Source organism: Salvia splendens, chromosome 4, assembly GCF_004379255.2.
Source record: "Salvia splendens isolate huo1 chromosome 4, SspV2, whole genome shotgun sequence".
NCBI classification, from domain to species: Eukaryota; Viridiplantae; Streptophyta; class Magnoliopsida; order Lamiales; family Lamiaceae; genus Salvia; species Salvia splendens.
In genome coordinates this window covers 34,675,379-34,688,459 of record NC_056035.1, presented here as the reverse complement: position 1 = coordinate 34,688,459, position 13,081 = coordinate 34,675,379, and the positions used below count along the sequence as shown (strand labels likewise).

Genomic DNA, 13,081 nt, shown 5'->3' with positions numbered 1-13,081 from the left:
ACAACCACAAAAAATCAATTACTCCACTATATGAGTAATTATAGAAAGAGGGTAAAAAAAATCAAAAAGACAACTATATGAGTAATTATAGAAAGAGGGTAAAAAAAATAAAAAAGACAAGATATTTTTAGGGTCATGATGTATAAATTCGTTTATTTATTAGTAGTAGTAATAAATTCACCGACTCAATTTACATTCGTTTATCTGTGATGTGCCCTTTTGAACATGAATAATGATGTTCACAACAAGTCCAGTTCAATGTTTAAATGACCAATGAAGAGCTTCTTAAAAGAAGACAACTGAAATTCATTCATCTTATTGCACTTTCATCGTCTGTCTAACTGATTTACAATCTGTTAATGGCATTCCCTACATAATGTAAAATGCAAGTGATGCAGTTGAAGCGACTGCCTTATAGAGTTGATAGAAAATCATGTACAAATATTTATACCAACGTCATTTTCCCACAACTAGAAAACTAGCTGAACCTGGTGGAGAAAATACGAAGAACTGGTAGGAACAAAATCTAACCAACCTATGAATGCAACGAAAAGGGTAGAGTTGAGACAAAACTTACAAGTCAAATTTTAAGACTGTTAATTGACTAAGTAGGTATTAGAGCCAATATCTGGTTCTTGATGATGCCCACACACTTTTGTATCTCGGTATAAACAGGAAGGTTTTGCAAACTGCGTGGCTGTAGGCTTGTCACAGCAGAATCTAGTATCTGTGCCACGTCAGATGGAGGGAACTGTCTTTCTGTACATTTCTGCATTAATAAAAAAAATTCCGAGTCAGCAAATCTAGGGGAAATACGCTATCCCAACTCAGTCAGGGACTTGAGTACTTTCTTGAAAGAAAGATATCTTTGCTTTCTGTTCATATTTCACCTGAATCATTAGCAAAGTTGCTACACATTTTGTGATCAGCTCAGAAGGAATTTCGGCCTCAATATCAGATGCATTTGTAGATTTAGGATCAGTTCTCTGCAACAGTTTACAGTTTAAAAAAATATCATAGTTGAGGAGATACATAGAGAGAGAGTTCGATAAGGTAAGCAGAAGATTCACCACAGGCATGCAGGAATTGTCTGAGGGAAGCCGGTCATTTACATAGTCTATGGCTTCCTCAATCTTCTCCATGGTATCCTCCCTATTCTTGAGTGATGATATTGCCTGTAGAAGTATGATAGTTCGATTTTGAATGTGCTCCAAGGAGAAGGATATAATTAAAAAAAGGGTAGGAAATAGATCCAAGTTATTCGTTTTTTTGTTTTCATGTTCAAGGGGCGAGGAATTTTAAATATTTATTACTCCAGAAAGCAACAATGACAAACTTTGAGAAATAATAGTACCAACTTCATGCGAAAGCGAGGGCCTAACTCAAAACAGAAAGTTCGTGGATTTCACTTCTAAGGAGCACCACATATTAAGAGGGTCACTTGACTTTGACTTGTTTACCTGCAATGCGGCATCCACCATTGTCCGAGCTTTTGTTCTCGAGCTATCCATGATTTCATTCACATGTGATCCCAATTCTTGAATATGAAATGCAGAACGGTCAAAAGAATTGAATTCGCTATCCGGATCAGCAAGACCAAGCAGCGGCCTTGGCCATGCAAGTGGAAGTTTTCCTTGATATGTGTTTCGTTCTCTCAAGCGATGTAAAGCTGAAGAGACCTGCAAACGAAAATAATGCTTCAAGCGTATATCTAAATGCAACAAAATTTGGTCCATAAGACTCGGTATCTTGGGACCTCTACCTGTTCATTGGCTTCATTCAATTGTATAAGTACCGCGGCATATTGCTTTTTAAATGGTTCCGATTCTTTTAGATGGCTATCACCATCCTTCTGACTTTGCACCACATCATCGTTCATACGCCTCAACTCGAGAACAATAGCTTCCTGCACATATTACAAGCAATAAGGCCACTTATGCCCTGTTGTTAAATTTCCAATCTCCAAAATGTAACAGCTACTTATATATCCAGAAACATATTATTAAATAATCCAAGGAAGCATTACTTTTTTATCAAGAGCACGAGTCAGTTGTGCAAGAGCTTGAATGTCAGCTTCCTTTGCCTGGATCTGCGCTAGTGTACCGGGCTGAGAATAAGTTTGCTGGTACGTTGCGGTATCACCAGTTCCCAGCCTTGTTGAAACTTCAGATGCAACCTGGAGGATAAAATCTACATGAGATACTAATGCTTTACAGTAGTAACTTGTCATTCTGCGAGTGCAAACTAGCATATTGGATCGAATAGAACATATAGTATAACCAGATATTTCAGGACACAGTATGAAATAAATCAATGTCAAACAATCATATGCAGTGCAGTGTGATTAATAGAATGTGTATATACTGATATAGGGACAACATACCATGCTTCGGATGCATCAGAACAAATAAGCAATGCAATTCGGCCAACAGAGACGATTAACTCCTTATAGTTCAAAAAAACTCACAAACGCATGAATCAAGTCTAAAAATTCTAAATATGGATCAGGTAGAAATAACATATAATGGAAACCAATGAGAATGAACAGGAAGGAAGAGAAATAATGCCTTTGATTGCTTCAGCAAACTGGCAGGATTAGCTAATAAAGATAGCCGAGAAATGTCATCCATATTATCCAGGTTGGCGTTAGGGGAAAGCTTAATATACTCCTTTGCTCGTCCATTCTCTTTCAGTTCATTGAAGCTCTCAAAAAACTTGTCAACTGTGATTGTGTGTCTGCCAAGCATTGCAGGCATGATCTCAAAAGGATTTACAGGCATGCAGTCAATGTCCTGCCAAGGGAAAAAAATCACATAATCATGTAAGAAAGAAAGCATTAAAAAACTTAAATAAACATAATGGAGGCACAACCGCACAAGGACTTCCTTGTGTACTTCTTAAGCACATAAATTGAAAATTTCTAAATCGGACAAACAAAACTGTTAAGGAAACTTGCATTTAAGGAATGTATGCAATTTCACTACCTAAAGTGGGCATGCTGATACTACGACATATCTGAATAATATGGTATCAAAATTTATATATGAAAGGATTAAATAGCATAATTCCCACCATGACAAATTCAACCCCTAGCTCTTGACGGTCAAATTGAACCCGACACTTCAAGTGATCAACAGTTAACACACTTCCATCATGAATCTCCCTTGTTTTTGGATGAATAGCAATGACACGCTGACCAACTGATAAAGGCCTTGCAAGGTCAGTCGGTAGTCCGTCCCTTAGACCTTCACGGAGCTCAGTGTAATGTTTTCTGACAGAATCTCGATACTGATTAAGCTTATCTTTTTCTTCCTTCAGGAACTGCTCTGAAAACCGCCGTGGTTTACCAAGTGAACTGCTTGAGCAATAGACAAACTAGTTATCTGCCCAGTGCTGGTGCAGAACTTGGGTGACCAAAAGCACAAAGTTTTGCACAATCAGAAATGAAATATACAAACCTTCTTATGACACCCCACTCTACACGAGTTAATCTTGGTACATGACCCAATCCAACATGATACAGATATTCAACAAACTCCCTCTTTGCAAACCATGGATAATCAATGGCACTGTAGAACCATTCATAAGTGCACCATCTCCTCAGACGTTGATTCGATAAACAATTAGATAGGTTCTGCTTGCCAAAAAATGGACAAGGAGAATGAGTATTTAACTTATATAAGAATATGGATTCAAAGGAATTAAAACAAGCCAAACCTTAAATCTAGGCACTGTATCATGGAGCGAACCAAGTGACAGATTATTCTCATCGTTTGAGATCTTTTCAGATAACTTCAGGTCTTTCTTGACCAATGGTTTTTTAAGATTCATCTTGCGCCGGCTCCTCATTTTAGTAGTTAAGTTATCGAACGTAACCTGTGTGGCTGATTGGGCGGAGTCACTTCCTTCTTTCTGCAAATCAGTACCAGAAGAGTTTTCTGACATTTTCATCACTTTCGGGGAACTGCTCTGGGAAGATTTTTTGCCTACATCTCCAACCTAAAGAAAAGCATCATTACTATTTGATGAGCTCTCAACTAGGGAAGGAGATGAATTTAAGGTTGCATACTTGTATTATACCTTCCGATAGTCATACTGTGTGTGTAATAAATGTCAATAAAAAGAAGAAATTATACAGCTAAAATCAGAGTACCTCAATCCCTGGAGATCCACTAAGATGAATATCAGCATGAGTTTCAGGCTTTTGACTCTGCAAGTATATATTGAGTAAAAACCATGCCAAAATTAAAATGTGTGAAATAAATCATCAATGAAAGATGAACAATATGCCTTTCTCACCTTAGGCACTGTCGTCTTTTGTTTTTTTCTTGATTTAGAGGTAGACTGATGGGAATCCTGGTTTTCTTCATGAACAGAACTACCATAAAAAACTGAACCTTTTCCAGGTTTTGATATTTTGCTAGAAGCAACTTCAAGACTCGATGCTAGATGTCCTTTCGTTCTTACCCCTGAGGGTCTACGCTTCTCTCTTGGCTGGTTTGCTGGCGGAGATTCTAACGGCACAAACTCATCAACATGATCATGATGTTCATCTTTAAGCACCATTGAATATGATGTAAAAAAATCCACATTTTTTCAATCTTCATCTGAATTTTCAATTCTTCATCATAAAGTAGAATGAATGACAAAGGCGATGCAAATTTTCATCCAGTGGGACAGTCAAAAAGTTTATTTTCCAAATAAACTGAATATTCCAAAATGAGATGCTGGTCAATACGACAAAAATAAACCAGTTAACTTCAATTTTACCCCATAAAAACTTGTGAACTGCTTGATTTTAAATCAGAATACTTGGATATGAATCAACAGAATCTTAAGAATTTGCATGCTAAGAAAGTAGTAGTGACACCTTTTTTGCAGTCTACATGAGAAGGTAATAGCTAGGTGAACTGAATTGCTATATATTTGGCAGACCATCTTAGTCGTCTGAATTTAAGTAAACAAGAAATAGTAGATCTGAACACGTACCATCTTCATTATCTGTTGGCATCATCAGTGACAAATCCGCCAATGTTTGCAAGGCATCAAAAGCAGATCCTTCGTCTGCAAAGATCCATCATAATCTCAAAGACAGTGGAGAGAGATATAGTTCAGTTAAGCTACCAGCTACCACTCCTACAACTGAATACGTTTTTGCAAGGAAAAATAGCCCATAAAATATTATGTTCAACATCTTGAAGTCTGAGACATGAAATGCACCCACATTCAACACAATGTGTTTGATTAATGAATCAATAAACTAGTTGGCATCTTTGCATGATGTTACTTATTCTATAAAGAATAATGGGTAGAGCAAGTCGAAAAAATTGTCCAAAAAGAAACATTATCTAAACTGTGGAGCTTACTTATAAAAGCAAGTAAGCCCTACTAGTATCACTTTTCAAAATAGGCTATAATTAGTCCGACCATCAATTGTGAATAAATTTTAACCATTCCTTAAATATGTAATAAGGAATTATTTTCTTTTTATTGTCCAACATACCAAAAGGGGAGAAGTCCATGATCCGTGATATACTATGATTCAAGGGACAAGAATTAATATGGAAGATATATGAATATCACACCTCTTCCGAATAAAACCTTTTTGCTCTTCTTCTTCTTCTGCATAGGGGATCTGGATACCTTAGTGTCATTGACCTCCACATCAAACTTTCTTCTCATTGCACTCAGCAGTTGCTGACCTTCCTCTGTTCCACTGCATTCTTCCTTGATGTCACCCAAATGACTCTCAATATTGTTATCAACTTCATGTTTTCTCCCGTCAAGTTTTTTTCCCTTCTGTCTTGTTGTACCAATACTTACAGATTCAATCAATTGTGGCTTATACCTAGACAATTCACCAGTGCCGGCTTCTGTGCTTCCTTCTAAATCTTCTTCATCCGTGTCTGTTGCCAACAGCTTGGCATTTGATATCTCTGCTATATTATGCTGTAACCAACATCAGTTCTATAAGGGAGGGGTCAGATATATTGTTTCAATTTCACTAGACCAGGTCAAACTATTACCTTTCTTTGAGCATGCCTAAAAGGCGATGACATTACACTTTCAGCTCTTTTATTTAGTGTAACAGAAACCTGGGGGGAACCACCTCTCTGTGATGCCTCCGCCAAAGCTATGGCTATCTCATGAGCCACTTCATCATCATCAGCATTGGCCTTTAATTTCAGGCCCTGCCTTGTTGGAGAAAAAAACTTCTCCCCATTGATATTTTCATATGAAAATGAAACAGGGAACCTTGGAGTTCTTTTTCCAACAGGACGAGGTCTGCTCCCTAAAAGAAAATACCATATATAGATTTTCAGATGGATGTCTTGTTGAAGACCAGCATAATAGCAGGCAAAGAGAAAACAGGGGTGTACTTCTAAACTCATGCCCGTTAGAAAAGACGTTAACTGTAGAGTAAGAAATAAATTTGCCATTAAGGCTCAAGATGTACAATATACAAAGTACAAACATTATATAACCAATGAAGGATACAGGGGACAACGTCCACATAATTTGGCAAATATTTATTTGAGGTGGAACCGTGGAAAATGTTTATTTGAGGGATAAGAGCTAGTTCGAGGGGGGGGGGGGACAGCAGCAAAGTAAGCAATGAAGGCTCTCATGTATAGGACAACTGATGAAACTCGTGAGTACTCCGGAGTAAACATGAGAATGCGCTGGAGAGATTACATTTTGAAAGCTAAAATACTGTCTGCCTTTTCCCTACCTAGGGATCCTACATACATTTATTTCAGAAACTACACAGCAGATAAGGATAGATCAATAGTTCCAAACAAAGACTATATAGAGCATGACTTCCAGCATAGTTACGCACAAAAAATATATTGACTTATTTACATTCTAACATACCACCAGAGCGTTTCTTTTTCAATAATGAAAGGCAGCCATAACTTGATGCAGTGATCGGAGATTCTGAAGCAATGTACTCATCTGACGCTTTAGGGGTGGGAGGCTGTACTTTCCCACGAGCACGCTTCTGTGTCTTTTGGGATGATCCTGCTCCATCATTGTTCTCTTGGTCACTATCACTTCCTGCCTGTAAATCCAAGAATATATTACATAATTGTCATCATAAAGAAATCAGAAACGGTATCTCGTAACTGACTGATTCATATGATCGACATATGCTAATACTACCAACATTTCTCAGAAACTGGGTTTTCCATCACCACAAGTCATGAAAATTATGGACAAGTACTTTGTATGTATTGGAAGTTAGAGATGGAAGATAAAAATATATACTGAGAGCCAAAATCCATAAGCGCACATGTGTGTAGGGGATACCAGAATAACTGGATAATACCACCTTCTTGTTTGTGTTCTCACGAATATCAAAATTATGCGAACATTTAATAACATAGAAATGGCTAAAGGTTGCGAATTAGATTGTAGTCTCACCAGATTGCTATAGTGATCAGTCATCATGGCGATTAACCCAGCTGCAGAAGCAGTTCCATGTGGAAGAGATAAGTATGCCTGAAAGTAACAATTATAGATGAGTCGAAACTGTTGTTGAATGATGCACATCTCAATATGTGTTCTTGGAAAAATCACAATGTCATGTAAAACTGTCTACAGAATGCAGCATGTTTATATAGATAGTTACTGAAATTTGAAAGAATTTTCTTTTAGCATTTGGGGCACCCATCTTTCCTTCGAAGTCAGTAACCATGTTGTCACACCAATAAAGATTCCAGTATATATTTGGTAGTTTGTAGTCAGTAGTCCATACGACCAGAGGACAAAAATGACTTATACGGACAAATGTCTCACCTTCTTATTCTAATGAACTGTTGTGAACTTGATGCAATGTGTAATGATACCATAAACCTAAATCTTATTTATTCATCTGCAACACACTAAGGCAGATTTTTTTTCAACATTGCAATTGTTTGAGCAGATAAGCAAACAAGTGAATCAGATGGTGATATAGCAATGCTCATAGGCCACTACAGATTTTAGGGCCGAAGGACCTCTAAAAGGAAATAATTTTTTTTCTAGAGCCACCCCAGCATAAAGCTATTCTATGCGATTAGTACAGCCAAAAATGAACTCCAAAAGGCAAAGAAAAATCTCATTGATGAAAACTAGCTTGATATAAGTGAAGTAAGATCCATAGTAGAAGAACATGGAGTTCATCTAGTCTAAAATCAGAATTACCCGATTCATCGTGTAAAGTGCCTCCACCATTTCTGCTGAACGATTTCTGACAGCACCAGCTACCTGTACACATGCAAAAGAAGAAAAAGAGGCAATCTTTTAGCAATCAATAGATTAGGTCCTAAAAGAACTGTTGCCATCAACTGACTAGTCTATGACGGATCAAGCCAAATTGGTCATTGTTTATGATGATGCTATTGTTATCTAGATCGTGATGGTCATATTTATTAGCATGTCAGCATGTTGCAGTTATATTTATGGTTATTTTAGGTAACAAATTCCACATTTCACAATATGAGTTTGAACTGACCTTCTTCCAGTCTTTACTGTGCTTGCGGTAAGAGTCATAAAAACGAGTTAGCTCTTCCATGGTCCACCGAGGCCCAAGCATGTCAGACAACTTCCTTTTCTGTGTTTTAAGAAAAGAAAACGATGTGGTCATTGTGTTGATACTTGATGTGCACATGCATGACCCCAAATCAAAGAACCAAAGAAATGGATTTAAGGATCATCAGTGAGACACTGTACTGGAATCCTGCAGCTTATGATAACAATTAGAGCTACCAAATATCCAAATTTCCCTTAATGAAAATTATTGCGCTTAGAAAAGTTTTCCTATAAACTTGAACAGCTTGTTCCTTTGGTGTGAAAACATGCATGGCAAGAAACTATGAAATAAAAGGTTCTGTTGCATGCTTAATGAGTCAGGAAAAGGAATACAAGAATCATATCATGAGATAAGACAAAGGTCAGCAGCAAGAAGTGAGTTATCAGAAAACGGGGTAGTAAAAGAAAAGAAACTAATTCACCGTAAACTCACCCGACTGTTACTTTTTTTAGAACTATCTCCATCTTTGCTGGGAGATACCTCGTGGATATAAGAATAGCGCTTATTCACACTTTTCGACTTTCTCGTGGGCCCCATTATGTGCTAATATAAGAACCTAAAATAGCAACTAAATATCATGAGATCAAAAATGTTGGCCATCATAAGACTGCAGAAACTCTTTAAAAGGTATTTATTGAACCACAAGTACTTATAAATCCGGAGAAGAATCTTCCAACTTCTCTCCCAAATATAATAAGAGCCCATACCCATTGAGTAAATATTCAAGAGGTTCAAAATAAACTAACAATCGGAATTTAATATTATAGCCACAAAAGCAGAGAAAGTGAACAATTCAAAGAATATAAACTGTTGGAAATATAACTTGAGGTGTCCCAAGAATGTTGGGAAGAGAAAGTGTGGAGTCCTAACCTGTTGGAAAGAGGAGATAGCATTTATAATGTTGAGTTCCAATAATAATAGTTTCTAGGTACATTTACTTCTCTAGTCCTATAAATAAGGATGTACTATGTACCACAAAGAACAATTCAAGCCTAATACAATGTTGTCGATAAAGATTTTAAAGTCTTTTATTTTCCGCATTTTACTTTTCAACATGGTATCAGAGCAGCTAACAATCCTTTGTTAGTTGTCTACCGAAGAAATCAATTTTTCAACCACAATAGAAAATTCCTTTTTTTTCCAACCCACACTACTCTACTCCAAACCACACCATGAGCCAAATCTCCCTCAAACAAGATAGGAATCGTCCAACCGAGAGGGGGAGAAAGTACACTTTGTTGGACGTTTCCTCTCCAGCACAGTAAACGGCCGGAGGAGATGAGAGGAGTGGCAGTTGTAAACGGAGATGGCGCTTGGTTGAACCAAGATGATGACAGTGAGTTCTCGGCAGTTGAATTTCAAACGGGCATCAATGGCGAAGCCTGATCATGGCGAGGCAACAGCTAGATCGAGCGACAGCACCGCCGGAGAAGAAAACAGAGGAGTCCTCGGTTTGTCCGTCCGAGGGGGAGAAGAAGTATCCGACCGAAGGATTCCTCTCAAATCTATGTTGGCCAAGAAGGCCAAAGATCTTATGAGATGGGGTGTAACCCTGTTCAATGAACCATTCGGCCGAGGGGGAGATGACTTCCACTGCCGGATAGTTCCACCCACAGCCGGGAAAGGAAAAACTGTGGAAGAAGAGGTCGAGCAGGGCTGGAGACAGAAGAAGGAGAAGCAAGGCTTATATCTGGACAAGATCCAAACTTAGAAGGAGGCAGTGATCGAGCCAATGCTGTCAAGAAAGTCGTGACGCTCTGGCCGATGAAGAAGCAGGTGACTGGAGATATAAAGGAAATCGTGGCGTAGATGGAGAAAAGATGGCAAGACCTGATGAGTTATCGGTGATGGAGATCCGACCGAGGGGGAGATAGCAACAACTGCCAAACAACTCATCTCTGTGTCGAAGAATGGCATCCGGCTTGATGAGTTATCGGTGATGGAGATCGAGGCTTGGCAGCAAAATTGTACTAGAGAAGCCCGCCTGAAAAAGGGAGCAGGTGGTGGAACCTTCATGTCCGGAGAAGATTGAGATGACCAAGAAGAGCATATGTGACCTCGGCTTTGGAGCCCACTAATGTCAGGACAAGGGAGATGGCGCGGATTATTCCGCGCCTGGAAATAAAAAGGCATGGTCATCGTCAATCAGAGAAGAGCCGGAGAAGCGTCATCCGACAAACAAGTAGCGGCAGGTTACCGTTGGAGGTGAGTATTGAAAGAGAAAAGAAAAAAGGAGGCGCTGTCTAAGTCTTCTCAATTTGGGTTTGCAAGAAAATTTGGGCTGGTCTTATAGGGCTCATAGGAATTTGTCTTATTGGTCTTATTGGGCTGGAATCGGTCGAGAATGGTCCTCTCAAAATAAGCTTTGGGCTGCAAATTAAATTCAGTCCTAGGTGGCTCCTAGATACGAGCTAAAACTGTCTAAAATGGCTTCTGGATACGAGCTAAAACTGTCTAAGATGGCTCCCGGACATGAAAACTGTCTAGATTGGCTCCTTGACACGAGTTAAAACTGTCTAATCATTGACACGAGTTAAAACTGTCAATCAAAAATTGAAGAGCTCTATGACACGAGTTAAAACTGTCCAATAGAAAATTGAAGAAGCTCCTTGAAATGAGTCTAAACTTTCAATGAAGAAAAATAAAGAAGCTCCTTGAAACGAGTCTAAACATTCAATGAAAAAAAACTCCTTGATATGAGTATAAACTATCAATGATGAATTGAAAAAGCTCTATGATACGAGCATAAACTGTCAATGAAAAGTGAAGGACTCCTTAATACGAGTATAAACTATTTATCAAAGTGAAGATCGTGCAAGTTAAGTTAAGTGTCTAAAAAACCCGATACTTAACTTGAGGGGGAGTGTTGGAAATATAACTTGAGGTGTCCCAAGAATGTTGGGAAGAGAAAGTGTGGAGTCCTAACCTGTTGAAAAGAGGAGATAGCATTTATAATGTTGAGTTCAAATAAGTATAGTTTCTAGGTACATTTACTTCTCTAGTCCTATAAATAGGGATGTACTATGTATCACAAAGAACAATTCAAGCCTAATACAATGTAGTCGATAAAGATTTTAGAGTCTTTTATTTTCCGCATTTTACTTTTCAACATAAACTACAATTCAAATACCCATTTTGACAATTAAAATATCTTGACATGTAATTACAGCTTAGTCCGATTAGCAAACACAACCTTATATGTCTCGAATCATAGAGAAGTGAGAACAGAAAAATAGTAACGCGGATTATCTTTAAGTATACGCTCCAGAAATATTAACAGCATCAACTCATATGAAACATCTCTAGCTCGGCAGGCGCGCACAACTTCACTCAAATTAAAGCAAAAAGAATCCTCAAAAGTTCAAAATCAATCGCATTAAAAAGACTCAAATTAACGACCTTCAAAACAATCCTGAAAAGAAAGGGGAAATAAGAAAAATCTCCGAGTAACTCAAAAAATTCAACCAGACGAATCAAACAAGCTGCAAATTTGCAGCCAAAAAACCGACATTTATCACTGATAATCAGCTAGACCAGCCAGAAAACAAATCCAAAATCATTCACTTTAAACCATATCCATGCGGCGTTCAAATTAGACAAAAGGAAACAAAAATCAAATTGAAACACAAAAAAAAAAAAAGATCAGCGAAAGAGAACATAAAAAAAGAACTCACCTCTTCTCCCTCCTCACCTTTCCAATGAATTCAATTCACAGCGTTTGAGGAAAGCTCCAGATTTGAAATTAATGGAGGATTGGTGGCAAAAGGGGTGAGATTACGAATTTTCTGCGATGGAGTGAGGCTTTAGAGAGAGAGAAAGGCGAGTGTTTTAGAGAGAGAGGGGAGGGGAGGGAAGAAGAATGAATTTATGATTTTAATTTTTATTTTATTCTGTGAGAGTAATAACCGCGAAACGCTACTTCTTTGTATTTGTATTTGTGCGACGAAATAAACCTGTTTAAAAGATTAGCTTAATTTCAATTGAGTCCCTCTATTAGTTTCTTTTCAGATTTTTACCACGGATGTTTTAAATTCAGTGCCCATTGACTCAAATCTCTTACATTTTCCGTTTCTCATAAAGTGGAGTATTTTAAAATAGAAAATTCAGTTTACCATAAATAGTAAATAAATAATATTAATATTTGAGAAAATACTTTTATATTTATCATCGTTAATGTCAACGTCGGACCCAATACCGACGAATCTCAAAAAATAAATAATTACTCTTCTATTGGTTTCGCTAGCAATGAGGATTCACTTATTTTAATTTTTGTATTTTTGAATATATAGTTTATTATCAATTCGCTTATAACATTTTATAACGATGGGTACAAATTACTAACAAAATAAAAAACCTTCAAGATAAATATTTGTTTTGTTTAAGTTACATAGTTACGTAAGTTGACTATAATTATAAATTTAAATAGGATTCAGCTGGTACCAGATTTTGAGAATGCTGGGCTGGAGAAAAACATGATTGATTCAAATTTGGTGATTTTATTTGCGA

The 13,081-nt window shown here is 37.6% G+C and overlaps 1 protein-coding gene across 4 annotated transcripts; it reads right to left on the bottom strand.

Moving 5' to 3' along the window:
• Nucleotides 1-285: 285 nt before the first annotated feature.
• Nucleotides 286-12,451, bottom strand: LOC121799623 (protein ALWAYS EARLY 3-like). Of its 4 annotated transcripts, XM_042199037.1 has the most exons (22): nt 12,250-12,451; nt 11,429-11,501; nt 9,008-9,131; nt 8,498-8,596; nt 8,188-8,250; nt 7,426-7,503; nt 6,877-7,063; nt 6,027-6,292; nt 5,586-5,949; nt 4,990-5,064; nt 4,300-4,514; nt 4,154-4,210; nt 3,718-3,999; nt 3,459-3,634; nt 3,073-3,355; nt 2,568-2,792; nt 2,027-2,176; nt 1,763-1,906; nt 1,461-1,679; nt 1,071-1,175; nt 891-986; nt 286-769 (listed from the first exon to the last, which is right to left on the bottom strand). In XM_042199037.1, exons 3-22 carry the CDS (start codon nt 9,110-9,112, stop codon nt 605-607), a joined length of 3,354 nt encoding a protein of 1,117 aa, XP_042054971.1. In that variant the 5' UTR covers nt 9,113-9,131; nt 11,429-11,501; nt 12,250-12,451; the 3' UTR covers nt 286-604. The 4 variants fall into 4 exon arrangements, with proteins under 4 accessions (XP_042054971.1, XP_042054972.1, XP_042054970.1 ...); XM_042199038.1 differs by lacking the exon at nt 11,429-11,501 and having other exon boundaries at nt 9,008-9,143; XM_042199036.1 differs by lacking the exon at nt 11,429-11,501.
• Between the last annotated feature and the right edge of the window lie 630 nt (nt 12,452-13,081).